Genomic DNA, 26,437 nt, shown 5'->3' on the forward strand with positions numbered 1-26,437 from the left:
TCTCACAGGCTCTGACAATAGCTCCTGCCTCCCTGGCGATGATTATCAGCTTGTGAATCTGCCCAACTCAAACAGCTCAAGCCATCTGTTTCTAGACAAGAGGCAGTCTGCACATTATAGAGGCAACGTGATTGTCTCAAAAGCAGGAATACTTCTATTTGGTAGCCTCACCTTACAAGATGGCAAAGCCCATTCACGAGATCCATGCCTCCAGTCCAGCCCATAGAAACCAGACTCCATGTATACATCTACTCACAGGAAAACTTGTTAATGCGAAAACAGGGAGATGGGAGTTTCATGTTAGCCAGGTACCATGGAAGGATATCCTATGCTGGTCCCTCCTTCCCCTCTAAGGGAGGAGCCTGGTGGCACAGGGTGAGTGGCATAAGAACTTCTGCAAAGGAGAACAAACCTGAATGCTCTGAATAGTTATTTTTTTGACATAAATATTGCCAGTGCCTCTTACAGCCTTGGACAAGAATGTCTTCAAGGGAGAAGGTACAAGCAGCGCCCAGGAAGGGATGTGCTGGGCCAACAAGTGCAATACTCTGCTGTCTGGCTGCTGCAGCTTTCTCTGAGCCAGCTGCCCTTTTTTTTTTTTTCTTCGTTTCGCATTGATTTGTGGCAGTTCCATGACTGGAACTGCAGTGGAATTAGAGCTGGCTTCCACGGAACACCTTTAGAAACATGTACCCCTTATTTACAGGCCTGGTGTGAGATGTGGGTTCTGTCCTTAGGACTTGTGGATGCTCCAGTTCCTCTAATGCCAAGTCCTAGCAGCCAGGCAAGGAGAGTATTCCTTCTCCTCTCCCAAACGTGGGCATTATTTGTATTAGCGTTAATAATTTGTGTTACGTTTGCCAAATAACCGAGGTGAGTGACCTTCCTGGCCTTGGGAGTTGCATACCAAACCCATCACGTGAGTCGGCGCCTGAAGACACCATAACTATTAGAGAGGCCGGGAAGGGGGATTGTAGGAAAATGCTGCCAGCAGAAGGTGACAGCACCTTTCCAGAGGCTTCTCAATGGCAGAGGGGGTCTGGGTGAGCAGCCAGCTTGTGCCAGGGCTGAGGGAAATCAGCTTTAGAGCCTTGCTGGCAAACCCCATGTTTGTACAGCTCCGCTGCGCTCGTAGCGTGTTGTGTCCCCATGGAGAGGTTCACTTTGCTTACGAAAAGCCAATGCCTGAAGAGGGGCGAGCTGGCTGCCTTGGCCGTCCGACACAGGTGAACTGGGAGCATTGGGAACAGAGGAAGAGGAAGGCCTTGATCTTAGGCAACCATGAAGAATGCCTCCCACCACCTGAGCTGGGATTGTTACAGAACATCATTTTTGATAACAGGATGTTCTCCAGGTTGACCTGGAGGAGGGTTTGGATGCTGGGAGGGCTCTTCTCGCAGGCTGCAGCTGGGAGTGGGACTAGATCCACATTCAGCTTGCACGGCCGGAGCCTGTTGGGAAAGTCAGGCTGATGAGATCTGCAAAGCCCTCGGAGGCACGCGGCCTCCCCGCTGCCTTCTCCTGCCACCCAAGGCAGGACCTTCAGCGCGGGGGCCTGGGGCAAGATGAACCTCAGCTCTGCGCTTTGTGCAGCGGGACCATCAGCAGGAAGGCACGATCCCCATCCAGAATGTCTCAGCACACAGGAGATGCTTTCCATTATGGAAAATGTCAGTGATATTAAAAAGATTATATATATCCGTAATACTTGAAGGCCTGTCGGTGATTAAAATGGAAGGCAGAGGCCGGGAGAGAGGGGGTGGCATTGAAAAGATCGAGAGACATGACTTATTTTGTCATGTCATCTGATGCCTCCCTCTCTCCCCCAGCCAGGCTCCGGGAGCTGTTCAGAGCAGGGGAAGAATCCGCTCCAAATTTAGATGCCAGCAAAAAAATTTTAACGAACCCAAATTGCAACCATGGCCTTGGGTACCAGAGAGGGAGCTGCGTGGTGGGGAGGGTCGGCATCCCTCGGAGCCGCTTCCGAGCGCGGGGACGTTGGTTTCTGTCTAAAAATAAGGGGGGGGGGGGGGAGGAAAAAAAAAAATAATAAAGCAAAGCAAGCAGCAGCAAGCAGCGCCTGGCTGGCTGCCAGCGAGGGGCAGTGACTGAGCATTTACAGCATCCCCGCCTCCCGCATGCGGCGGGGCAGGGGCTCGGCGCCGCAGCCCCCCGCGGCCGGTACCGCACCGCGCTGCACCGCACCGGGGGCGGGGGGGGGCTGAGGAGCCGGGCCGGGGCTCGGGCGGCCCCGAAGGGGTTAAGCCGGGACCTGCCCAGCCAGCCCGGCAACTCGGCGGCGCGCAGCGGGCGGGCTGCGGCCGCCTCCAGCCCGCTCCCACCGGCACCGGCACCGGCACGGCGGGGCCGCGCTCCGCTCCGCGCAGGTAAGCGGGGGCTGCGCGCCCCTCGGCAGCCGGGCTGCGGGGGGAGGAGGAGGAGGAGGAGGAGGAGGAGGAGGAGGAGGAGGAGGAGGAGGAAGGGGAGGAAGGGGAGGAGGAGGAAGGTTCTGGACTCCGGGCCGCAGCGGGCCGGGGGATGCCGGGTCCCGGGGGCAGCCCGGTGGCGCGGCGCCTCTCGGGGCCCCGCGGCGGGTGCGGGTGCGGGTGCGGCCCCCGGGCGGGCTGCGGGAGCTGGCGGTGGGGCCGCGGGCTCTGCCGGGAGCCTTTCCCCGCCGCTGCCTCCATGTCGGGCCGCCCTCCTGCCAGCCCTGCACCTGATTAGGGATGGAGCGAGGCTTTAACCCCCCCCGGCCCCCCGCCTCCTCTCCTCTGCCCCCCCCGCCTCCCCCCATGCCCTCCTGCTCCCCCCCCATGTTATTCCTCCCCCCTCCCGCCGCCCCCCCTTCGCCTCCGCAGTCCCCTGCGCCGGTCCGCGGGGCGATGGGGACCTGTCCCCGCACCCCTGTGTCCTTCTCCCACCTGGCAGCCTCTCGGTCAAGGTCACTGCAGTAATTCCATAGGAGCTGCCGGGTGCTGCCGCCTTATCTCCCGCACAGCTTCTGTTTCACTCCCTTTATATTCCGGGGCGAGGGGGGGGGAATATTGTGTTTGATAACCTCTGCTGCCTTTAATGCCGCTGGCAGCGCTCCAGCCAGGGCCGCGCTCCTCTCACCCCTGCCCCAGCCCCTGCTTCCCATCCCTTCCCATGCAGGCTTCCCATCCCTTCCCATGCAGGCTTCCCAGGCCATCTCGTGGCGGGCGAAGTCCAGCTGGCATCAGGTCTCCGGCTGGGACAAGCGTTGCCGGAGCCCGTCACGCTGGTCTTGGGGTTTGTTCTGCTAGGAGACCTGTTGGAGGCAGGAGGGACTGTCCTGCCCTGGATGAGGAGTGCTGGTGTTTGCCGGTGTTTGCCGGTGTTTGCCAGGCCGGTGGCACCTTTGGAAAACGTGACTTTATCTCCTGCCCGGGTGTTGGTGGAAAGCAGAGCACGGAGCCAAGTCCTGGAGGACTTTGCTGCGTCGCTGCCCTTGTCCCGGAGGTGTTTCTGTGCCAGGCAGGCAACGGTGCGGCCGTCTGCACCGCGGGCTCTCCCGGCGGGATCCAAAGGCCGTGGCGACAGGCTGCATTGCGAAAGGGAATCGATACAGGGAAGCGTCTCGAGAAACTTCAGCCGCCTGTGAGCGTGGCGGTGCCAGGCTCCTCTCTGACTCACAGGGGACATTGCCGGCAGAGCCGTGGGGCGCCCGGCCATCGGCCCGCAGGAGCAAGAGGTGCCAGACCGGTCGCACGGGTCGCACAGGAGCGTGGCGGGTGCTGTGCGTGGCTTGTGGGCACGTCGGCACAGCCCCGGCCCAGCTCCAGTGGGAGGGAGCGGTGTCCCGAGCCGGGAGAGGGCTGGACACAGCGCTGTGACTGCGGTCCAGGGAGGTACCGGCACCCCAAGGTGGGTGGTGGGACAGAAACCAGTAATCGCTGTCCGCAGGCGCTGCTGCGTAGGGGAGATATTCTTCTTCCCGCAAGCGTTATCTCGGACGGGGAAAAACTGCCAGTGAGTTTTGTTGCAGCCGCAGTGGGAGGTCTGGGAGCAGCCCAGCTCCGTGGCCCTGCGGTGCGGCCCTGCTGAGGGCAAGGCAGCTCCAGGCAGCCTCTGCCTCCGGGCTTTGCTTAGCCCTCTGATAAAATGAGGGTAATGGTGTCTTCCCACCATGCAGGGAGAAGGTGGGGGTCAGGACTAGCCTGGAGTAGGGGGCAGAGTGGTGATGGGCTCACGTGAAGATGGGTCCAGACTGACCTGCGTCATTTTGCATCCCCGTTGGGAGCAGCGCGTCCCAAGGATGGGCACTGCCCGCCGGGGAGGTACCAGGGCGCACCAGCCCATGCCACCCTGGCCCTGGATCTGGGTGCAGAGAAGGCTCAGGCAGCTCGGGGGTTTTTGGCAGGGGGGGGTGTTGCATTATCCATCCCATTAGCACCCCGAATTCGCCACCCCCGCAGCAGCATGCGCTGCTGTACCTGCAGCCTCTCGTGGAAGCAAAATTATCGAGTTTGCTGGGAAAACCCACCCGAGCGGCTGCCAGTGCCGGTAAGTCACGGCAGGCTCTGAGTCACGCGGGGGGTTTGGTTTTGCAGGACGCATCTTCGGTAGCACTGGGAGCCTTGGGGCTACGGCCAGGGCGAGCGGGGCTGCGTATGGCCACAGATAGCGCATCTGGGGCTACAGGGGAGTCCCTGACTGGCATGAGGACTGGGGGGCCTGCAACCAGCTTTGCCAGGATGGTGGGGCTGAGACAGTTGGGATCTGGAGGAGGGAGCTGCCATTTTCAGGTGGTTACTTTTAGAAGCAGAAGTGCAGGGTAGAATCTCCTCCAAATGTTGCTGAATCCAGAGCCAAAATCTCTTGGCGGCTCTGCAGTGCTGGGTATCGGCTTGCTAAGAGATTTTTTTCCCCTTGAGCATGCTGCATCCTGCGCGTCTTTGGGTTAGTGAGCAGTGGCAGCCCGGCACGGTGCACCTGATGCCCTGATGATGGGCACTTCCACCTTGAGGAGTGTCCCAGGTGCCAGCTGAGGGCTCTGGGGACGGGTCTGGGTGGTCGGGGTGGTGCTGAGGTCTCTGTGTCCCCGTTCCCCGCTGCAGGCGCCGGTGAGGCCGTGGCCGCAAGCGCCCATCCCTTCTCCACCGTTCCTGCCTGCCACCGGTGGGTCTCCGGCACTGCACAGCCATGACGACCTCGGCGCTGCGCCGGCAGGTGAAAAACATCGTGCACAACTACTCGGAGGCAGAGATCAAGGTGCGGGAGGCCACCTCCAATGATCCCTGGGGACCCCCCAGCTCCCTGATGTCGGAAATTGCCGACCTCACCTTCAACACGGTGGCCTTCCGCTGAGGTCATGGGCATGATCTGGCGGCGGCTGAACGACAGCGGCAAGAACTGGCGTCACGTCTACAAAGCCCTCACCCTCCTGGACTACCTCATCAAAACCGGCTCCGAGAAGGTGACCCACCAGTGCCGGGAGAACCTCTACACCATCCAGACGCTGAAAGACTTCCAGTACGTGGACCGCGATGGCAAGGACCAGGGCATCAACATCCGAGAGAAGGTGAAGCAGGTGATGGCGCTGCTGAAAGACGAGGAGCGGCTGAAGCAGGAGCGGGCGCACGCGCTGCAGACCAAGGAGCGCATGGCCCCTCGAGGGCATGGGCAGCGGCAGCCACCAGGTCGCCTACGGCCGCCGTGCATCACCCTACGGCGACGACTACGGCCGGGCGCGGGGCTCACCCTCCTCCTTTAACTGTGAGTGCTGCTGGCGGCTCGCTTGGGCTCACTCGGGCTCGCTGTGGGGTGGCGGCAGGCGTTGCATTTGGTTTGCACCCGCCTGGTGCCCATCACTCCCCTCCACCTTTTGGGGTGGTGGTGGTGAAGCCCATCTCTGTCCTGAGCCGCAGGCAGAGGTTTGGCTGGGCCAGTGGTGAACCCCAACAGTGGTGGCAGCTGGCGGTGCCCCAAGCCTTAAACCCACGGCTCGTTCATGGTAGGGAGCTCTAATGTGGGGCTACATCCCGTGGGGAAGCCACGCTGCGGAGCTGTGAGCTTTGGGATGGGGGCCTGGGGGAGGCTGCTGATGTGCTCCCCGAAATACCCCAGTCCTGACACTCCTTCTTCCCCTTTTCCTCTGTTACCTCCCAGCATCATCCTCGTCCCCACGGTTTCGCCTCTGACCTTGAGCAAGCGAGGCCCCAGACGACAGGCGAGGAGGAGCTGCAGCTGCAGCTTGCGCTGGCCATGAGTCGGGAGGAGGCGGAGAAGGTACAGTGGCTGCTCTGCCCACCCCAAGGCACGCGAGGCCGGGCATCTCCCTGCACCTTGCCTTGTCTGCGGGCATGGTGGGTCATTTCCCTGGGAGGAGGGAGGATTTTGGGGGGCTGCTGAGGCCAGTGCATGCACCTGCAACCGCGCCAGACTGCTCGCGCTGTGCCCGGTATCCAAAATTGCCAGCAGGCAGATGGAGGCACGGGCTGGCCCTGCTCCCTGTCCTTGTACCGGCGGGGACAGCACCAGGCTGAGACCCATCCAGCCTCCCAGACCCCAGGGTGAACTTGGGGCAGTCTTCTGAATTCACCACAACCCCCCCAAACCTGGCTGCCCTCTTCCACCGAGGGCTTCTGGTCTAAGCTCCCCCATTTCTTTTGCCTTCCCGTGGCAGTTTCGGGAGGTGACACCTCGCCCAGCGCTGCAGTTTGCCAGCAGCGTCCCTGGGGTGTGTGCCAGGTTGGGGGCTTGGCGGGGCTGGGTGCTGCCGGGCTCCCTCCCACTGGCTGGTCCTTTCAAACCTGGCTGGAAGGAATGCTGGAAAACAGCATGGGAAGCACCTCGCCTCGGCCAGGAGCCAAGCAGGGATGCGGGCAGCAAGCAAGCCACTGTCCCCAGCCATGAAATTGCCCCCCAGGGCTGTCCGCTCTCCTATCTGCTAGCCACGGCCCCTTTTCCACCGGGGACGGCTTATTTGCACACCGGCTGAGATTGCCACCGGCTGACACGGCCCGTGTGGAGCACATGTGTACAGCCAGGCACACAAAGTCAGAGGGACGTGGTGACCGAGGGGCTGTGTGCCTGGGCCAGCGGGCATCCTCCCCGGGCTGGCACCGAGCACCGCGAGCTCGGTCCTGCCAGGGCAGGGGACATGCTTTGGAGACAGCTCTTGCCGCTGCCCCGTCTTCTCTGCCCGATGGAGGCTCTTTTGGAGATGGAGCAGAGTGTATATCCCTATTTTTGTCCTGGAATTGGAGTATTTATAGCTTCCACACGCCGCTGCGATGAGCACTGTAGGAACACACTCTTGAAAACGTTGCCTTTTGCAGTCCGTCTGGGCTGCGCACACGTGTGCACGCTCGCACACGCTTGTACAGGCGTGCACACACGCACCCCCCCACCAGGGCCCCCAGCCCCAGCTGGTCCCACGCTGCTGGACAAGCATCAACAGGGTGGTGGTCAGGGCTGCCATGGCAGTATGGGGACAGCCTCTCCCCAAAATCTGCCTCAGGTCTGGGCACTTCTTCCCCAGCAGAGTGGGGCTGGGCAGGATTCCCGAACCAAAGCTGGTCGGCATCACAAACCCTCCTCTCCAGCTGGCTGCTGGGGCGAGGGAACACCTAATCGATCCCCTCTCCTTTGCCAACTGCATTGGAGTCCCTGAAAACCTCCTGGGGGAAATGCTGGCTGCCTAATTTAGGGTGGTCCCAGCCTAGATGCAGAGGCAGGTGATGGGGTAGGGGAAGGAGCTGGGGCAGCGGCTGCAGGGGAGCCTGAGCAGGAGCAGTTAGAGTGTAGGGGCACTGGGCTGGGGGGCCGCAGGCAAAGCCAGCTGGATGGGGACAGAGCTGCTGTGCAGGCAGGCGAGGGCCGCAGGAGACATGGTGGCAAGGACAGGGACCTCCGAGCAGTCTCATGAGCTGAGGGCAAGCTGAAATTTCACCCAATTTCCTCTGTTGGCAGAAGCCACTTCCTCCAATTTCCAGTACAGATGAAGAAAGGCAATTGCAGCTAGCGCTCGCGCTGAGCAAAGAGGAGCATGAGAAGGTACCTGTGCCCCGCAGCGCCGGGGTGCTCGTCTCTCTTTGCACTTGGGCTTCTCTCTGGGGTGCCGGAGCCCAAAACGCCACCTTGCTCCGGCACCCGCTTTGCTTTCGCTGCTCCGGGCTGTCTGCTGAGCGCTCTCCCGGTGGGCTCAGCCCCAGAGGAGCCACGTGGCTCCTCTGGGACTTTTCGGGGATGCGGGTGGCAGCTCCTGTGCTGGGTCTCTCTCCTGGAGAAGGTGCTGGTTGCAGGGGTTGCTGAGCTCACGGGCACCGTCCCTTGTCCCTGCAGGAGGTGAGGGCTTGGCAAGGGGAGAACTCCCTGCTGCAGAGAGCCACGGAGGGAGACTGCCCAGGGCAGGGAGGAAGAGGAGGAAGAAGATAAGATGAAGAAAAGCCAGGTACAGCACTGGGGGCCTGGATGGCCACACAGCTAGCCTTGGGCTCTGGGGCGACCCCACAGGTCTGCCCTGGGCTTCCCTCACCTCTTTATTCCCTTTCTGTTTGCAGTCCTCTATCCTGGAGCTGGCAGATATATTCGGGCCGGCGCCAGCCCCCTCCAGCCACACGTCTGCCGACCCGTGGGATATGCCAGGTGGGGGGCAACTCGCAGGCTGCCAAAGCTTGGAGCAGCGGCAGAAACCTCTCCCTTGCCTCTGTCCCTCCCCAGTCCCCCAGGAGCTCAACAGAAAGGGACCTTTCGCTTCTCCGGTCCACCGCCCGGTCCATTGCATACCTGGGCGGTGCTGCGGGAAGCTGTGGTCCCCTGGGCACATCCCCACCGCTCAGCATCCCTCCATGCCCTGCACTGTTCCCCTCTTCCACAGCTTCCCTTCTTCTTTCAGATATGAAACCCAAAGTGGAGCCAGCAGCCTCTGCCTGGGCCGGCGCAGCTGACCCCTGGGTGCCGGTCCCAGCTGCCAGCGGGGAGCCCCTCTCCCAGGCCAGCGCCTCATCCCAGCAAACCTCTGCCGGGCCCTGGGATTTCCCCCCAGCACCACTGCAGCCTCCGACCCTTGGGGGGAAGGCACCCCTGTCTTCTGGATTCCCTCCTGCGGACCCCTGGGTGACGGCATCGCCCCCCGCCCAGGTCTCTGGTTCTACGCCAGCTGCCGACCCTTGGGCGCCGTCGCTGAGCAACCTCCTAACTCTGGTAAGAGGCTCGATTGGCATTTTGGCTTTGCTGGGGACTGCGGGCAGCGTTGGCCATCGCTGCCCTCCTGTGAGCAGGCATCCTGGGGTGCTACCCCCCTTCTTCCTGCAACCAGCTCTGCAAACACCCTCTCCCCGCTCTCCTGTCCCACAGTGGGACCTCCGCTCACCCCTTGGCATCGTGAGGACTTCAAGGAACTTTTAGGCTTTATCACTGGACAGAATAGGCTGCTTTAATTAACGTGGCACAGTTAACAGAGCCCTCCCATGGGAGCAGATAGCAGCCACCGCACCGCTCCAGCAGCAGGGTGACGGTGTGTGTGTCCCCCGCAGTGGTACCTGTTTGTTTGCTCCCCCAAACCAGCCCTACGTGCCCTGCCTGGACAGGACCGTTGCTGCTTGCAGGTGCCGTGTTTGCAGATGGGGAACCGGTTGTAGGAGCAGCCTGTGTTTCAGAGCTCAGTGCCACTCTCGGTTCCTCTCGGTGCTTCCTCCGGCCCCGCAGTGGTCCCGTGTGTGCTGCCCTCAGTTTTGTCCCTGGGGAGGAGAGCAGAATCCGGCCTGGGGGCCAGTGCTGTTGTTAAAGCATTCCTGCAGACCTGTCCCATCCGCCTGTCCCTGCTGGGGCTGGGGAAGGGACCTGCCCGCTGCAGGGGGACAGCTGCGAGCAGTGTGGGGCTGCCTTGGTCTGCAATGACCCCCAACGGTCTGGCCCGTCTTAGTGCCGCCCCCCGGGCCAGTGCACGTTCCTGACCCCCAGCCCTGTGCCCCCCCACCGCACGCCCTCTTCTCTGTCTCCTTGCAGGCCCCTGCCCCTGCCTCTCTCCTGCCCGTACATCTCCTGCCTCTCACCTCCCCGCTTGCTCCCCTCCTTGAGTCTCACCTCTTCCCCCCAGCTCCAGGGGGGGACGCTTTCGACCTGTTTGCAAAGCCGCCCGAGCCAGCCGAGCCGCCGGAGCAGGAGCCCTCGCAGCCGCCCTCCTCCGCCAAGTCCAACAGTCCCATCGGTAAGAGCGGGGGGAGCGGGCAGGGGCCGATTTGGGCAGGTGGGGACGGTGACCTGTCCCTGCCCATTGCAGGGAGGCAGCTCCAGGGCTGGCTGGGCTGTGCGTGGCTGCTTGCTGGCGTGACCAAAGCTTGTTCCCACCTGCAACCGCACGTGCCGTGGGCTTGGGCTGCCCCGTAGCCGAGGGGGCAGCTCTGGTCCCTGCGTGCACCCATGTTCCCCACCCCGCCGCCTCCCGTGGTGGCTTGGGGGGAGCTTGGGCACGCCATGCCGCAGCCTCAGCCCCATGGCATCGAGCTGTGACCTGGGGTGTGACGTGCCGTTAGCCACCCTGTGCGGTGACAGGGGGATGCCGTCACCCTCGATGTCTCCCAGCTGGCTCACGTGGCTCATCTTCCCTCCCCAGCTCCAGAGCTGGACCCCTTCGGTGACCTGTTCCCCAGCAGCAGGCAGGACGGGGCGAAGAGCTTCGACCTCACCAACCTGGCTGACTCTCTGCCCGAATCCGGCAAGGAGCGGAAGGACTGTAAAACCCCCGAGGCCTTCCTCGGCCCCGCCGCCTCCTCCCTGGTCAACCTGGACTCCCTGGTCGCGCCTGCACCGGCCTCCAAGACTCGCAACCCCTTTCTCTCGGGTAGGTGCCGGGGTGCAGGCTGCCGGCCTGGGGCTTCCCTGGGCTGGGCCGAGGGGTGTTGGAGGGAGGGAGAGGAGGGCTGGGGATGGCATGGCTGCCCTGACGTGTCCCATCCTCTCCTTGCTAGGTCTGAGCACGCCGTCCCCCACCAACCCCTTCAGCCTCGCTGAGCAGCCCAAGCCGACGCTCAACCAGATGCGGACCAGCTCGCCGGTGCCCGGCTTGCCCGCGGGCCTCCCCGCCAACTCCATGACCTACAGCGCGTCCCTGCCGCTGCCCCTCAGCAGCGTCCCCTCCGCCGCCGCCACCGCCCTCCCTGCCTCCGCCAGTGCCTTCCCCCAGGCTGGCGCCTTCCCCGAACTCCCCAGCAATTTGCCGCAGCCTTTACTGCCGCTGAGCGGCCCCCCAGCCCCGCCGTCCGCTCCGGGGGGGCTCAACCCCTTCCTCTGAACCCTCTGGACGTGTAGACTCTCGCCCCTTCCCTGGCTGTTACAGACCCCCCTGGCCTTTCCTCCTGCCAAGACCTTGGGGGGCCGGTGGTTCGAGGGTGCCCCCCGTGCCAGCCCCCTCCCCATGCCCGCTGGCGGGGGGGGCAGCCAGCATGAGCCCCCGTGCTTGACAAGCAGGAGGGGACCCCCCCTCCCCTGCGAAGGCCAGAGCCGGTGGCGTGGGGGCCACGGTGGGGTCCGTCCTGGGGACTGTGGTTTGGTGGCACCCCTGGGGTGGGCTGGGCCGGTGCGGGGGGGCTCGCTGCTGGACGGGTCCCCCCGGGGGAGGGGGCTTTGCCCCGGGGCCTGCGGGGAGCCGGGGCAGCGCTGGGGCCGGGGGGAGCCGGGGTGTCGTGTCCCCCCCCCAGCCCCGCTCCCCTCCCCGGGCAGCCGCTGCCCTGCGCGGGGTCCCCGGCCGGTTCGCGCCCCCCTGGCTGTTACCCCCCCGCCCCTCTCCCGCCGCCCCTCGCCCCGCTCCCGCTCGCTGCCGCCCGCAGCCCCCCCGGCCCCTCCTCCAGCAGCGGCGGGCCGGGCCCCGTGGGGGGGCAGCCGCCTCCTCGCCCGCTGCCGGGCCCGGGGGGGCGCCGGTGCGTCGGCGCTGCTGGAGAGCGGCGGCTCGGGGCTGCCTGTGAGACAATAAAACGCTCTGACGGACCCGGTGTGCGGCTCCCGGGGCGGGCAACGGGGGCGGGCGGGGGGGGGGGGGGGGGGGGGGGGCGGGTCGGGCTGCGGCGGCGCCGCCCCCGAGGCCTCGGGCCGGTCACGGGGAGCGGCGGCAGCTCCGCTCCGCCCCGCCCCGCTCCGCCCCGCCCCGCCGCCATGTTGGCGGCGCCGCTGCGCCGGGCCCGCAGGTACCGGGTGGGGCCGGGCGGGGGGCGCGGGGCGGGGCGGGGCGGGGCCGGCCCCCGGGGGCGGGCGGCTGCGGGCCCCGGCTGGGGCGCTGCGGGGCGGTGGGCAGCGGTGGCTGCGGCAGCGGGCAGCCCTCTGCGTCACCGCTGCCCTCCCCTCCGCCCCCCCGCGTCCTCCCCGCGCCCCTCCTAAATCCCCCGCGGCCCCTCCGCACCCCCCTGAATCCTCCGGCATCCGTGCAGCGCCCTGTACCCCTCCTGCATCTCTCCTGGACCCCCCCTGCACCCTCCCGAATCCCTCCTAAACCCCTTCTGCACCCTTAAACCCCTCCTCTGTTCCCCAGCGTCCTCCCTGCATCCCCCTGCATCCTCCCTAAATCCTCCCTGCACCCCTCCTGCGTTCCCCTAAATCCTCCCTGCACCCCTCCTGCATTCCCCTAAATCCTCCCTGCACCCCTCCTGCGTTCCCCTAAATCCTCCCTGCACCCCTCCTGCATTCCCCTAAATCCTCCCTGCACCCCTCCTGCGTTCCCCTGAATCCTCCCTGCACCCCTCCTGCGTTCCCCTAAATCCTCCCTGCACCCCTCCTGCGTTCCCCTAAATCCTCCCTGCACCCCTCCTGCATTCCCCTAAATCCTCCCTGCACCCCTCCTGCATCTCTCCTAAATCCCTTCTGCACTCTTAAACCCCTCCTCTATTCCCCAGCGTCCTCCCTGCATCCCCCTGCATCCTCCCTAAATCCTCCCTGCACCCCTCCTGCATGCCCCTAAATCCTCCCTGCACCCCTCCTGTGTTCCCCTAAATCCTCTCTGTGTCCCTATACCCCCTGCATGACTTTACATACTCCCTGCACCCCCTTCCTGCCCCCCCTCCTGCATCCCTGCATCCCGCCCAGCAGCAGGTCCCGCTCCCCTCCTGCTCCCCGCTCCCCTCGCCACGAAGAGCCCATGCCACCCTGCCCGCACCCTGACCCCGCACCTACCCCTGCACCCACGGGAGGGGTTTTCCTCGCTGGGGACACACAGGGCAAACCCCACGGATGCTGCTCCCTTACCCCCGGCTGCCGGGTGACTGTGCCCCCAAAGGATGCCGGCGGTGGGCTGGGGGCTGGCGGGGAGGGAGCCCTGGGGGTGGCAGTCCCCGGGCCATGCCTGGGCCGAGTCGGAGGAGAACAACCTCACCTCAGCCTCCAGCAAGTGGGGAGGGCCCTGTAGGGTCCTGGAGGGGAACGGAGGTGGACTGAGCCCCAGCAGAGCCACCCAGCCCTGGGGCTGAGAGCGGTTAGCCTGGCACAGGGAGCGAATAGCGGGGAGCAGCCCCCCGTCACGGGGCCACGCTGGGCAGCCGCAGGAGCTGGGGTGAAGGTGGTGCTGGTCTGGGGCGTCGCGGCTCTCTCCAGGGGCTGCGCTGTGCTGTGGTGAGCAAGGAAACCATGAGCCTGTTTGGCGTCGCAGGTACACGTTTCTAAGGGGGAGCGTGACCATGGCCACGGGGGGCACAACCAGCCCCCCCAGCATCCCTCGTCACACCAACCGCCTGATTAACGAGAAGTCCCCCTACCTCCTGCAGCACGCTCACAACCCCGTGGACTGGTAAGAGCGACCGGTGCCTTTCTCCCTCCTCCTCTCCCTGTGTCCGTGGGGCTGAGGGACTCACTTCCACGGAAGTGATGGCAGGCGAAACAGCCTGGCCTCCTGTGCAGCTCCCCGCGGGCTCGGGGTCCGCGCTCCTGAGCCGGTTGTGCCCCCGGCTCTCCTGACTGCTCTCCACCGGGCAGCAGCTTCTCAGGCATCTTCAGAGGAGCCCAGGTCCCGGCAGTGGTGACCACGGCAGCCCCTTTCTTGTCTTCCCTCCACAGGTACCCTTGGGGTCAGGAAGCTTTTGATAAAGCAAAGAAGGAAAACAAGCTGATATTCCTGTCAGGTAACCAGAAACCAGACATATTTCATGTTCCCACGTGTTGTTCAGTAGATGACCAGATAAGCTCAGCTGCGTCCTGAGCTGGTCTGTGAGTAGCCACATCGGTAAGGACGGGCAGTGAGCACTAATTCTCTGCTAGCAAGAGAGGGCCACGTGCTTTAATAGCTCGCTCTGAAGATGGGCTGCGTCAAGGACCAGAGTCCTTGGCCAGATTTTAGGAGCAAGAGCTGGAGAGCAGAGGAGGCCCTGCAAGCCTCCATGCTTGCAGGAGGGCTTTCTCCTCCATCTCTTCTCTAGCGGGGCAGCAGCTGTTGCCCATAGCGGGGTTCCCCACCTCTGAGCGATCTCCCCGTAACGCGTGTCCTGCTCCTGGCAAAGGGCCTTTCCTCACTCGCCTGAGCTTGTTTTCAGTTGGCTACTCCACCTGCCACTGGTGCCATGTGATGGAGGAGGAGTCCTTCAAGAACAAGGAGATCGGGGAGATTATGAACAAGAACTTTGTGTGCATCAAAGTGGATCGTGAGGAGCGGCCAGATGTGGACAAAGTGTACATGACCTTCGTGCAGGTAAGGGAGGGACGGGCAGGGCTCGAGAAGCTTTGACTGGCTCTCTCAAGGTGAGGTTCATGGTCATGTTCCGCAGGCAAGAAGAACCAGTATGTGGGGTGGTCTGAATGGGGCCATGCATGATCACAAGGGTGGAGAGAAGCACACGTTGGTCCTCAAGTGAGGCACTTGGATGTGCTGGAGGGGTACAGAGCAGAGGGTGCCTCTTGCGTGACCCTGGTGCACCCATGATTTGTCTTTCAGGCAACCAGTGGTGGAGGTGGCTGGCCGATGAGTGTCTGGCTGACTCCAGACCTGAAGCCCTTTGCAGGGGGGACATACTTCCCTCCTGAAGATGGAGTTCATCGCATTGGCTTTCGGACTGTGCTGCTCCGAATCGCAGAGCAGGTACGGAGCTGGAATGGTGTAGCAGGCAGTGCTCAACCAAAGGGGCTGCAGGGAAATCGGTCTGGGCTTGATGGGTGATTCAGTTAAGAGATACAGTCATGAGAAAGAGTAGCCCAGAGAACGTGTCAGAGCTTTGGCTGGGTTAGAGATGGATTTAAACTGATCTGGGGAAGCGGACCGAGAACTGGAGGTGCAGTTTGGACTGGTGCAATGCAGGAAGCAGAAAGAGAGACAAAAAATGGAAGAACTGACTTTCTCACTCTGTATCTTAGTGGAAGGAGAACAAAGATGCCCTGTTGGAGAGCAGCCAGAAGATCCTGGAAGCATTGCTACACAGCTCCGAGATCCGTGTGCGGGGCCAGGAGTCACCCCCACCAGCCAAAGAGGTGATGGCCACCTGTTTCCAGCAGCTCTCCAACTCCTATGATGAGGACTACGGTGGCTTTTCTGAATCCCCCAAGTTCCCCACCCCAGGTCAGTCTGGTCTCTGCTGCTGAGCCCCGCCGTGGGGACAGAGCCCATCCCACAGCCTCTCACTTTCTCCCTGTATTTCAGTGAATTTGAATTTCCTCTTCACGTACTGGGCCCTGCACCGAACAACTCCAGCAGGTGCCCGGGCACTGCAGATGGCTCTGCATACCCTCAAGATGATGGCCCACGGGGGCATCCATGACCACATTGGTCAGGTAGGAGTTAAGCCTCAGGGGTAAATCCCCGGCATGCCCAGGAAATGTGGGGTGGAGACGTGGGGTGAAGACGTGTCCACTTGGTCTTTGCAGGGGTTTCACCGCTACTCCACCGACCAGCACTGGCATGTCCCTCACTTTGAGAAGATGCTGTACGACCAGGGGCAGCTGGCAGCCACGTATAGCAGAGCGTTTCAGGTATAGCCACGGCATCCCTCTGCGGGGGGGGGCCTCACTCAGCATGCTGAGTGCTGGCTGGGGAGGGCTGCCTTGGTTTGGCAAGCAGCTTCAAAGCCTGTTCCCCAAGATGTTGGCCATCCCACAGGCGTGGAGCAGTCACATACTCCCCTTCATCTACCGGTCTTCATCCAGAAACACTGCACAAATCCATGACAGTGTGGCCCCAAGGGTTTTGAGCGTAAGAGGGGAGGGAAGAGCCTTCTGGCTCGTCTTTGCAAGTCAACAAACATGCTGCTGCCTCTGACGTTGGTGTAACTCCAGGGTTGCTCTCCAGTGCCCGTAGATTCCTATCAGAGATCTTACTCTGAATCCATCCCATGTTTAAAATCCCTGGACTTTCAAATGTGTTTGCCTGCCTTTGCCAGCTCTTTAAATCTGAGTATCTTATTATATCTTGCTGTGTTTCTTGCCTTCCCCCTGCCCCTTGTAACACTGATGTCCACCCCGTGCTTCCTGCAGATCTCTGGCGATGAATTCTTTGCCGAAGTCACCCGAGACATTCTGCTCTATGTCTCACGGGACCTGAGTGACCAGGTAGGTTGTTCCCTGAGTTGGGCCAAAGAGAGCCACTTACCCTGCCCTGGGACATGGCTCGGGGCTGCTTTTCCCTCCTTCCCTTCCGAGCTGAGCTCAGACTGGGGCACTGCTGGGGCTTGCTGGCCGGACTGCCCAGCCCAGCAGTGATGGGGAGCTGGCTGAAGGTGCTGTCCTGGTAGCTGGAGGGTCTCTCTTGCTCTTTTCCCAGGCAGGAGGTTTCTACAGCGCAGAAGATGCCGATTCCTACCCGACCACCACATCTGGAGAGAAGCGAGAAGGAGCTTTCTGTGTGTGGGCGGCCGAGGAAATCCAGGCGCTCCTTCCTGATCCTGTCGAGGGGGCCACAGAGGGGACGATGCTGGCAGATGTCTTCATGCACCACTATGGAGTGAAGGAGACTGGCAACGTGAGCCCCATGAAGGTGAGGGAGAGCAAAGACCTGCCCGGTACCGGGAGTGTCGGTGGGGGACCCGCACCCCTGCGTGTGGGAGGATGGTAGAGCATCCCGAAAGCACACGGTGTTCAACCCTTCCTCAGCCTGACGGTGTTCATAGAACGGGGCTCTCCTTTCAGGACCCCCATCAGGAGCTGAAGGGCAAGAACGTCCTTATTGTCCGGTGCTCCCCGGAGCTGACGGCGGCCCGATTCGGGCTGGAGCCGGGGCGGCTCGGTGCCCTGCTGCGGGAGGGCCGGCGGAGGCTGTCTGCAGCCCGGGCGCAGCGGCCACGGCCACACTTGGACAGCAAGATGCTGGCGGCGTGGAACGGTGAGAGGCAGCTCAGCTCCAGGGGGTGCGTGCCTTGGCCGGACCCCTCCACGGCTGCCCGGGGCCAGCAAGTTTTTGGGGGCTTGTAGCAGCAAGTCCTGCTGGGACCGGACAGGCCCCCGGGGAGGTGGTGGGTGGGCTGGGGTCTGGGGCTGTGGGAGTGCCTGGGGGAAGCAGCCCCACACAGGCAAGCCATGGGGCTGCTGAGGATTGAGATATTGCTCTGGCTTTATTTTCCTCCCCTGTTGCCAGCAGAGAGCAGCAAAACTCTTCCCCTGGCTCAGCCCGGCTCCCCCAGTTGGGCGCCGGGGAAGGGGACTGAGTTGGGGATTCAGGACCCAGGCGGGGCACAGAGCCCATCTCCACTGCTGCCTTAGCGGGGGGACCACAGCTCTGTGCCCGTCTGCCCGGTGTCCTGCAGCAGGTAATAACTGCAGTACCCCAGGCACTGTTCCCAGCAGTAAATGCCTGGGTAGCTGGGTCTGGAGCTGGTCTGAGCTGGAGTTCTATTATGCAGCTAAGTCTACGAACAGGAAGGCTCTCTTAAGCCCTGTTCCTGCCCGCAAGCAACGGCTTAGCTCTTGCTGGCCTTGCAGCACTCTGCCCTTCTCTTTGGTGACAGTCAGTGACTTTCTTAGTGGTTTGAACCGAGTGGAAGAGCTGATGACTGAGCCCTGATCTGCCTGGAACGCCAGGGAGGATGAGCCTCATGCTGAGCATCCTTTAAAGGAAAGACAGTGACACACCCGCCGGTCCCTTGTGCCCCCCCTCCCCTTGAACCTCTCCCCATGTCTGTGCCTACGCAGGGCTGATGATCTCGGGCTTTGCCCAGGCTGGGGCGGCCCTGGCCGAGCAGGAGTATGTGAGCCGGGCTGCGCAGGCAGCCGCCTTCCTGCAGAGACACCTTTTCGACCCCACCAGTGGGAGATTGCTGCGGAGCTGCTACCGGGGCAAAGACAGCATGGTGGAGCAGAGGTAAGCAGGGGTACAGAGAGTGTCTCCGGACGTACTGGCCACCCTGCGGGAGCTGCCCAGGACCCCGGTGGTCCACGTCCTCCCCAGCTCCAGGCAGGACTGAACTTGGAGGGACAGAGGCTGTTTGCCTTGCACAGAACTGCCTCTGGTGCAGTTTGGCATGGATTAGTGCCCCCCAGCCAGTGAGGAGGAATTAAGGTCAAATCCTTTTCCGTTCCTCATCTTTGGAGCTGGCAGAAGCCTCCCCCTGCCCTCCCCTGCTGCCGCTCAACCTTACAGAAACCTGGAGCTGAACTGTGTGATGACTTGGCACAGCCACTACTTATCTTGGACTGAGCTCTGAGGTGGCATCTCCTCGGGCAGCAGAGACCAGCGGGTAGGGCTTTGCTGGGCTGGAGAACGTTTCCCACCTGGCCGGTGTAGAGACCCTGATGCTCCTTTCCCATCTGCCGCTGCAGCACTGTGCCCATCCAGGGCTTCCTGGAGGATTACGTCTTCGTCATCCAGGCTCTCTTTGACCTGTATGAAGCCTCGCTGGAGCAGGGCTGGCTGGAGTGGGCCCTGCAGCTCCAGCACATGCAAGACAAGCTCTTCTGGGACCCCAAAGGCTTCGCGTATTTCTCCAGCGAGGCTGGCGACTCCTCTCTGCTCCTGCGCCTGAAGGATGGTGAGCTTGGGGACATGGCCATGCTCTGCATGGTTTGTGGGGTGGGGCAGCTTAGGGGCGATGCCTGGCAGGTTGGCAAGGCATTGGGCTGATGGAGGAGGTGTTGTCCCCCGCAGACCAAGACGGAGCAGAGCCCACCGCCAACTCGGTCACTGTCACCAACCTGCTCCGAGCAGCTTGTTACTCCGGCCACATGGAGTGGGTGGAAAAAGCCGGGAAAATCTTGGCCGCTTTCTCAGAGAGGCTGCAGAAGATCCCAGTAGCCCTACCAGAGATGGCCCGGGCCACCGCTGTCTTCCACCACACCCTCAAACAGGTACAGGCTGGGGCTCACATGTCCCCTACAGGACCTGCCACAGGGAGGGGGCCCAGCGGTGGTGTGGGTGCAGTCACAGCTCTCTGCTTTCTCCCTCCTGCCACCCACGCTCTCCCTGGACAGGTCATTATCTGTGGGGACCCCCAAGGAGAAGACACGAAAGAGATGCTGCGCTGCGTCCGCTCTGTCTTCAGCCCCAACAAGGTAGAGGTGCCAGCCCTGCCAGCCCTCCCCTGGCCCCCTGCGCAGCCGCTCCCTGCCAGCTGCGGTCATGCTCCGTGCTGCTGCCTGCATTGCTGATGCCTTCGTCCTTTCTCCCAGTGCGGCTGTAGCATCCATCCTCCTCCTTCTCTGCCCTGCCTCCCTTCAGGGGAGCATCCTATCCTGTCCTTATTTGTAAGCGCAGCCGGCAGGGTCACGGCTGAGCCCCTGCACACCTCTCCCTGGCACAGAGAGCTGACAGCACACCCAGGGAGCGGCTGCAGCAGTGGCTGCTGTCACTGCCGGCTGTTTACACCGCTCTCAGCCTGAGCCCAGCATCCCCAGCGCTGCTCTCCCAAGGGAAAACCTTTCGTTCCGGTGCAGATGTGTCATGCCCAGCGCGGATCCAGCCGGTGTCTGGGTCACTTTCTGCCTGGAGCCACCCTTGCGTCCTTGAAAAGTGGCAAGGTGGTACCTCGCTCCGGCTGTGTTGCAGATGTGGGTACCCCCAGCTGGGAGGGGATAGCTTTTCCCAAAAGCATTGCCCCCAACTGTGCATCCCACGGAGGAGCCGTGCTGCTGTGGGGACGGAGCTGTTTGCTGCCCATGGAGCTGGCAGGGAAGGGCAGCGTGGCAGATGGCACCCATCACATTCGGCGGGCAGCGTCCCTGCCCTGGGGACGGGTGGCTCACGCCTTGGCAAGGCTGTCGAGCCGAGGGAAGCGGGGCTAGGCTGCAGGAGAGGGGGCTCAGCGTTTCAGCCTCTGGACCAAATTCATCCCCGCCTGTCGGGGTCCTGGTGCCAGGGACTGGCACGTTGAGCTGCAGCACGGGGGGAGCTGGCACTGGGGCCAAAGCACTGGTTTCCCTCTGTAACCCCGGCTGGGGTGAACTGGGGAGGGCTGAGCCATCAGCATGGGATTCCCTGCTCTCTCCTCACGTTAGCTCAGCCCATGGAGGCTTTCATCTCTGACCCTCTGCCTACGTGCCCAGCGGTGTTTAATGCCGCTGTTGGAGGACAGTCAGAACTTCTGCCCAGGAGCGCGGGTCGGGGATGCAGCTCTCTGTCCTTCCTCCACCATCTCCTGTCCAGCAGCGCCCTTGGCCATGCTGGAGCCCGTGCTTCGTGAGAGGCCTCTGCTCCCGCACTCTCCCTTTGAAGGATTACAACGGGCGACCCAGTTTGCAGGGACGGGAAGGGACGTGGTGGCAGTGGGGATCCCAGAGCCGCTGCTAATAACCTCCTCCCTTTCCCTGCAGCTGGTTCAGCCGTTGGTCCCCTGAGTCCATGCGGGCTCTGGGGGGGACGCAGCCGGCAGCTTTGGGGTCTTGAGCAGAGCAAATAGCACAGCCATTCCCCCTCCTCCTGTGCAGCTTGTTTCCCTCCTGCTAAGCTGGTAACAAGCCTGGCTGGTGGGGATGATTGCTCCCAAGGGGCAGCTCCATCTCCCTCAGGCTGTTGCTTTCCTCAGAGCATGGAGGAAGAGGAGGGCTGGGTGCTCTGGATGAGTATTTCCATGGGGGATGGAAGCCACGGGGTGCTCGGGAGCTGCCTGAGGATAGCGGCGCCCGCCCGGGCTGTGTGCAGGGGGGGCTGCAGCTGGAGGCTGGCAGCAGGCAGGGTGGGGGTCTGGGCATGCCTGCCCTTGTGTGTGCCTCATGTTGTGATGGTGGGATGGATCAGGAGCCGTCCCGTTTGGCAGCCTGAGATTGTTTCCTGGAAGAAGGAACGTGGCAGGAGGATCTCTGCCGGGAAGGCTCTCTCCCCACAGGAGCGCAGCCCCACAGGGGCTTCCCCATTCCCCGCGGACAGCCTGGCCTCTGGCAGCAGCAATGGCTTCTCGCCTTGCAGAGGTGATGGAGAGAAGGGAGGAGAATCCCACTGCTCAGAGGGTCACGCTGCCTTTGGGAGCAGCCAGCTGCCTCCCAGCTGCCATCGCTCTTTCTGTGCTGCATCCCATGGAGAAGGGAGACGCGGGTGCTCCTTTTCCCAACCGCCTTCAGCCCCTTCCAGCTGCTCCCCATCTCTCCTTCCGCACCCCAAGAAGCTGCCCAAAGTGGAGCACCCCTGGGTCTCCCGCTCCAGGGACACGGCAGCTTTGGGAATCTGCTTTGCCAAGGAGTTGGGGAAATGTCACCGCTGTGTCCCCTGCCTCTCCCGGTGCTGGCAGGGCGCTGGGGGCTAGGCTCATCTGCAGGAACACAATTAATTAGGTCGTTCCAGTAATTAATTCCTTACAAACCTCACATTGAAATCCTTGCTGTAACGAGATGCCACTGATAAAACGGCATTGAGGTCGCAGGTTTAAATGGACCCCGCACCCGGAGGAGCCCTTTGCCGCAGGCAGCAGCCGCTGCCGAGGGGATGCGAGGGGATGCGAGTGCTCCGGGGGCGATGCCTGTGGCTGCTCCCCTGCGGGTCCCGGTGCCAGGAGCAGAGAGGATTGGATCGCTGCTCCAGGGCTGGATCCTGGCTCCTGGTATAGATCCCTGCCCTGTTAATGGTCTTTAGGGTAATTATGAAGGATCCCATTATCTCCTCAGCTGCAGAGCGCTAGCCTGCTGCTCGCCTTCATCCTGGCCCTGCAAGAGGACCTTAGGGAGCTTGTGAGAAAAATGAATAATGAATTTCAGATTGGACATGAATTGGTAATTAATCACTCCTGGAATTAATTCCAGACAAAGGCGAGGGGGGAGGAGGTTGCGGGGCGGAGCTGGAGGCAGGCAGGGAAACAGGCTGAGCCAGAGCTGGGTCAAGGCAGGGGCCGAGGGGGAGATGTGGGGCGATTGGGACAGGATGGGACTGCAGCAGCTGTTATCCAGGGCAAGGGCTTGGGGATGTGGTGGCTCTCTGGGAACACGGGGGGTGAGGGCAGCCCCTGCCAGGCATGGGGGAGGCTGCACTGGCCTCCCTGCCGGGTCTGGGTGCTGGGTTTGCCCCTGGCCCCGGGGCCGGTGGCAGAGGATGCTGCATGCCGGGCAAGCAGTGCCGTGGCGGGAGGTGTATGTGCCACTGCTCGGTGGCTGGTGGGTGCGATGGGAGCTGGGGTGGCAGCGTTTGGTGTTGGCATCCCTCTGTGGTGGCAGCACGAGCAGCGCAAACATGTGGCGAGCGTGTCAGTGCTCGGCGGGTGCCGAGGTGGGCACACGTGCAGGGCTGGGCACAGGCGAGGGACAGCCGTGTGCTCTGGCAGTGGGATGCTGCTGCTGTGCCTTGGGCCTGGGAAGGGTCTGCGCTTTGCTCACCCTTCACATCTGTGTCGGCACCAGGCTCCCTGGCAGCTCCTGGCCTTTCCCTTGATTAGCCCGCAAGCCCTGAGGCTTTGGCAAACATTTTCCCTTTCAGAAAAGCTAATTATCACAGCAGCCCAGTCATCACCCCTGGCTAGTGCTGCCGTTTCAGCCTGGAGAGTCCCTGACCCACTGCTTGCTGGTTTTTGAGCTTTTGGGAAGCATCTGGAGTGCAGGAGGAGCGGGGCTGCAGGGTGGGACAGGGTGATGCTGCAGCTGGTGCTGGGGTGGGTGGGTGTCCCCAGGGAGCCGGCTGGCTCGGGCAGCCCTGCTCCTGGTCAGTGTGTGCTGATCCCTCGGCTTTGTTCTTGGCTGCTGGGTATCTGGAGGGGAAGAGGGAGGCCAAGCTGCTGGGGATGTCATGGACCACGGGCTCCCTGCGGCGCAAGCGTGATGGGGAAATGGCATTGGGCTGGCGCGGGTCCCCTTGGCTCCCCGTCCCCTCCCGTCTTCAGGCAGGTGGGTGGGGGGACGCTGCCAGAGCTTGGCATGCCTGTGGGGAGGGAAGGACCAGCTGGCTGGCGCTGGCTGCGCTCTCACAGCTCCTTCTCCGGCAGGTGCTGATGTTAGCAGATGGAGACAGCGCTGGGTTCCTCTACCGCCAGTTGCCTTTCCTTGCATCCCTGGAGAGGAAGGACGGGAAAGCCACCGCCTATCTCTGCAGCAACTTCGCCTGCTCCCTGCCCATCACCTCGCCCCAGGAGCTGCGTGGGATGCTCTGCCCATGAGCCTCTTGGCCCCTCTGCCTGCAGGAAGGTGAAGGGGAGACAGACTGTCACACCAGCCTGGGGATGCTGGAGAGACCCATAATAAAACCACCCTGGGCATCAACTGGCTCCCGGTTGGTTCCTGGTAGTGCAACGGGGCTGTGCCCTTCCCTGCCTGCACCAGGTTGGGCTCTGCCTGCACCGCTGCTCGGGCAGCGTCTGGGCAGGACCGGCTCTGGTCCCCGGTGCTGGTTTTGGCATGGCCAGGAGAAACCCCCCGAGGAGCATCTCCTCCTCCCCCTGCACACGCGCTCGCTCCTCGCCTCTTCTTGCAGAGGAAAAGGAAAACAAATTAAATATAAATCCCAGCGTTAATGGAGAAGTCAGATGGGAAAACTATTAAGGTTCCTATAGCAACCGGGGGTAACATTGTCAAAAGCACCTGGATGACTTGGGAGTCAATTGCTTTTGAAAGTGTTACCAGTTATGACAGCAGCAGTATTTTTCCATTACAGGGCAGGTTGTAGCATACATTAAGTTAATATATAGTGCATGCAGAAACCCTGCTGATTGCCACAACTGATGAAAACGTGCCACAAGACCCAGTCTAAGCACTTCCCAACAGCTAAACATCCCGTCCTGGCTCTGCCAAGGGCACAGAGACTGGGTACAGCTTGAGAAAGCACTTCTCAAAAAGTTCTTTGTGAAAGGCCAGTGCCTGTGTCCGTGCTAGGATGGGGCTCACGGGGCTGCGCTGCTTCCCCTGGGACCCACGGCGAGGTGGGGAGCTTCCCCAGGGTTGGGGTGGCTGGAGGGGGCAGGCACCGGGGCTGGGGACCCTGGGAGCTGGGGGGCCAGCGTGCCCCTGCCTTTGCTTGCAGAAAGTTTCAATAACAGCACAAGAAATAACCCCTAGAAATGCCTTTAGGCCAGCGTCTGAGGAGGGGTGTGTTTGCTCTGAACTGTCCCAGCAAAGCCCAGGCTGGACCGAGGGTCTTGCCCATCCTCACCGGGGGCTCGGCTGCATCCTGCTGATGCCGGCCACGAGGATGATGCTGCCGGGTCTCGGTCTACCAGCCCACCCTGGTAGAAGCGGGACGCTGTCACCAACCACACAAGCTTCCTTTGCTGCAGCATAAACTTTATTCTCCCTTTCCTCCCGCCCATCCCTCCTCCTCCTCCCTGCTTCCAAACGGGCGAGTACCACATTTGCAGCATCCCTCTGACACCCTGGGGCTCCCCCGGCACAGCAGCCCGCACCCCAGCCAGCGGGATGTCGTCATCTAGGAGTGAAGCGGCACTGAGCCGCGCCGTCCGCTGGCTTTCCAGTGGGTCGTGCCAGGATTTGGGGGTAACCAGCCAGGAGAAATGCCTTTGAAGTCAAAGAGGAATTTTGCACCTCATCTCGTGAATGCTTTCTGTGCTTGTGGAAGAGGAGGGGTTTTTATATTCTCTCCTCTCTTGATTTTAAAAGCTGAAGTGTTTCTGGAAATCCAGCTGAAAATTGCTGGTTTGGCAGATGGCTGGCTGCTTTCCTCTGTTTTTTGGGTTTTTTTTTTTTTAACTTAGCATCTCTGCTGCAGGGATTGATGTGACACCCGTCCTCACGAGCACTCGGAGCGGGTCGGTGCTGTGTCTGTGCCAGGAGAGCATCCTCAGAGAGCGGGGCCGGCACTGAGCACCCCGTGGGGAAGCCCAGACGTCTCGGGCCCCGGGGCCAGCCAGGCCCACGTGTGGCAGCCGTCCCCAAGTTGGCACGGTGCTGGGGGTGATGTGCCGAGCTCGGTTCGGCGCCCACCAGCCCCCCGTGGCACAGGCACAGGGTGCCTTTCTCCTGCATCGTCGTGCTTGTCAGCGCGTCTCTGTAAGCAGCTGCCGGGCAAAAACGTGCTGTGAACTTCTGTCAGGATGAATTGGGCTCACCTCTCAAAATAAAAAACAAAAAAGGAAGAAAAGTTCTCTGTAATAAATAACTGATCTTGTGGCACCTTGGTGCTCCCCGTGCCTCCGCCTCGCTGCCGCCCGGGAGCCGGTGGCCCTGTTCTGTGCAGCCCCACGGTCACACTCTCTGCCCCGTCCCTGGAGCCACCCGGCTGCTTCAGCCCTTCGGCTTTATGGCCTTTTTGCTCGAGTTTATTTGCAGCACCCCTCTCGCCGGTCCCCTCAGTGTGCCCTGGCCGGGCTGGGTGCTGGGGCACCCAGGGGTGCTGCTCCTTGTTGGCAGGCGGTGCCGAAGGAGGATCTGGCTGCGGGAGCTGGCACGGCCATGGCAGTTAAACCCTCCCGGCGCTGCTTCCTTCCTCATTACTTTCCTGTCACTAACCCACCGATTTCGCTGAAAATGCCGTTGATTGCTGCAAGTGTTTTCCGGGGCGGTTAAGGGGAGGCAGGGCTGGCAGGGTGCTGCCCAGCTGGCCTGGGCTCTCGGGGGGGTGATGGAGCGGGGTCTCAGTGCTCAAGGGTCCCATGCCACTTCATGATATCCATTTTCCTGACCCCTTCCCATGTTTCCTTTGGATGCGGGGGCTGCTGGGGACTCATCCCGGGGCAGCACCGGACCCCTCTTTCCCTGCCAGCGGGGAGGCTTGGGGTGGCAGGAGGTGGCATCCCGTGCTCCCCCCGCTCCACTCCAGCTGCAGAACTGTCAAAAAACCCCCCCAAAGTGCATTAAATAACCCGTGTGCTCATTTTTCCTCATGAACACTTGGGTTTGCCATCGGGCTGCTGCGGAGGGTGCAGGGCTCTGGGCTTGCCTGGAAGCCCCAGCACCCGGGTGGGGAGAAGCAGGTTTTCCCCTTCCTTTTTTTTAATAAAACCCCACCCTTTCAACATTTTAATTTTGTACTCTTACATTGAAGGAACTGCAGTGCACCCCATTGCTCAGCCCACCGAGGCAGCCAGGAGGGCTGACGCCCATCGTGCCCCTTGGGGGGGTCCAGGGCACACAGGGTGGGGAGGCAGCGCTGGCGGCCACCCTTGCTGCTCTAATGAGGCTTTCCCTCTAATTAATATTCCCCAGCAAAGCTGGCGCTGGT

The 26,437-nt window shown here is 62.2% G+C and overlaps 2 protein-coding genes across 3 annotated transcripts; both read left to right on the top strand.

Moving 5' to 3' along the window:
* The first annotated feature begins 2,362 nt into the window (after positions 1–2,362).
* On the top strand, positions 2,363–11,351 carry EPN3 (epsin 3). Its single transcript, XM_059827974.1, is given in 15 exon segments — positions 2,363–2,387; positions 5,079–5,322; positions 5,324–5,629; positions 5,631–5,736; positions 6,130–6,149; positions 6,151–6,249; positions 7,936–8,019; positions 8,308–8,358; positions 8,360–8,416; positions 8,526–8,610; positions 8,861–9,136; positions 9,139–9,168; positions 10,064–10,174; positions 10,586–10,807; positions 10,935–11,351. Coding segments are annotated over 14 exon segments (1,929 nt in total). The 5' UTR covers positions 2,363–2,387; positions 5,079–5,163; the 3' UTR covers positions 11,258–11,351.
* Positions 11,352–11,371: 20 nt separating this feature from the next.
* Positions 11,372–23,518, top strand: SPATA20 (spermatogenesis associated 20). 2 transcript variants are annotated; one of them, XM_059827976.1, is made up of 16 exons: positions 11,372–11,406; positions 13,649–13,735; positions 14,002–14,066; positions 14,475–14,629; positions 14,873–15,016; positions 15,289–15,490; positions 15,572–15,702; positions 15,796–15,900; positions 16,402–16,476; positions 16,688–16,900; positions 17,053–17,245; positions 18,052–18,220; positions 18,679–18,887; positions 19,004–19,203; positions 19,327–19,407; positions 23,253–23,518. In XM_059827976.1, the coding sequence occupies exons 1-16, from the start codon at positions 11,381–11,383 to the stop codon at positions 23,421–23,423; spliced, it is 2,226 nt and encodes a 741-aa protein (XP_059683959.1). In that variant the 5' UTR covers positions 11,372–11,380; the 3' UTR covers positions 23,424–23,518. The 2 variants fall into 2 exon arrangements, with proteins under 2 accessions (XP_059683959.1, XP_059683958.1); XM_059827975.1 differs by lacking the exon at positions 11,372–11,406 and adding an exon at positions 12,115–12,146 and having other exon boundaries at positions 13,598–13,735.
* The last annotated feature ends 2,919 nt before the right edge of the window (positions 23,519–26,437 follow it).

The sequence above is a fragment of the Gavia stellata genome, chromosome 22 (genome assembly GCF_030936135.1).
Source record: "Gavia stellata isolate bGavSte3 chromosome 22, bGavSte3.hap2, whole genome shotgun sequence".
Classification (NCBI taxonomy): Eukaryota; Metazoa; Chordata; class Aves; order Gaviiformes; family Gaviidae; genus Gavia; species Gavia stellata.

Bases quoted from the DNA above. Each gene is read 5' to 3' on its own strand.
- SPATA20 (XM_059827975.1), top strand. From the start codon at position 12,115: ATGTTGGCGGCGCCGCTGCGCCGGGCCCGCAG. The intron at 15,901-16,401 runs GTATAGCCACGG...TGCTTCCTGCAG, and splicing joins CGTATAGCAGAGCGTTTCAG to ATCTCTGGCGATGAATTCTT. The intron at 17,246-18,051 runs GTGAGAGGCAGC...GTGCCTACGCAG, and splicing joins GATGCTGGCGGCGTGGAACG to GGCTGATGATCTCGGGCTTT.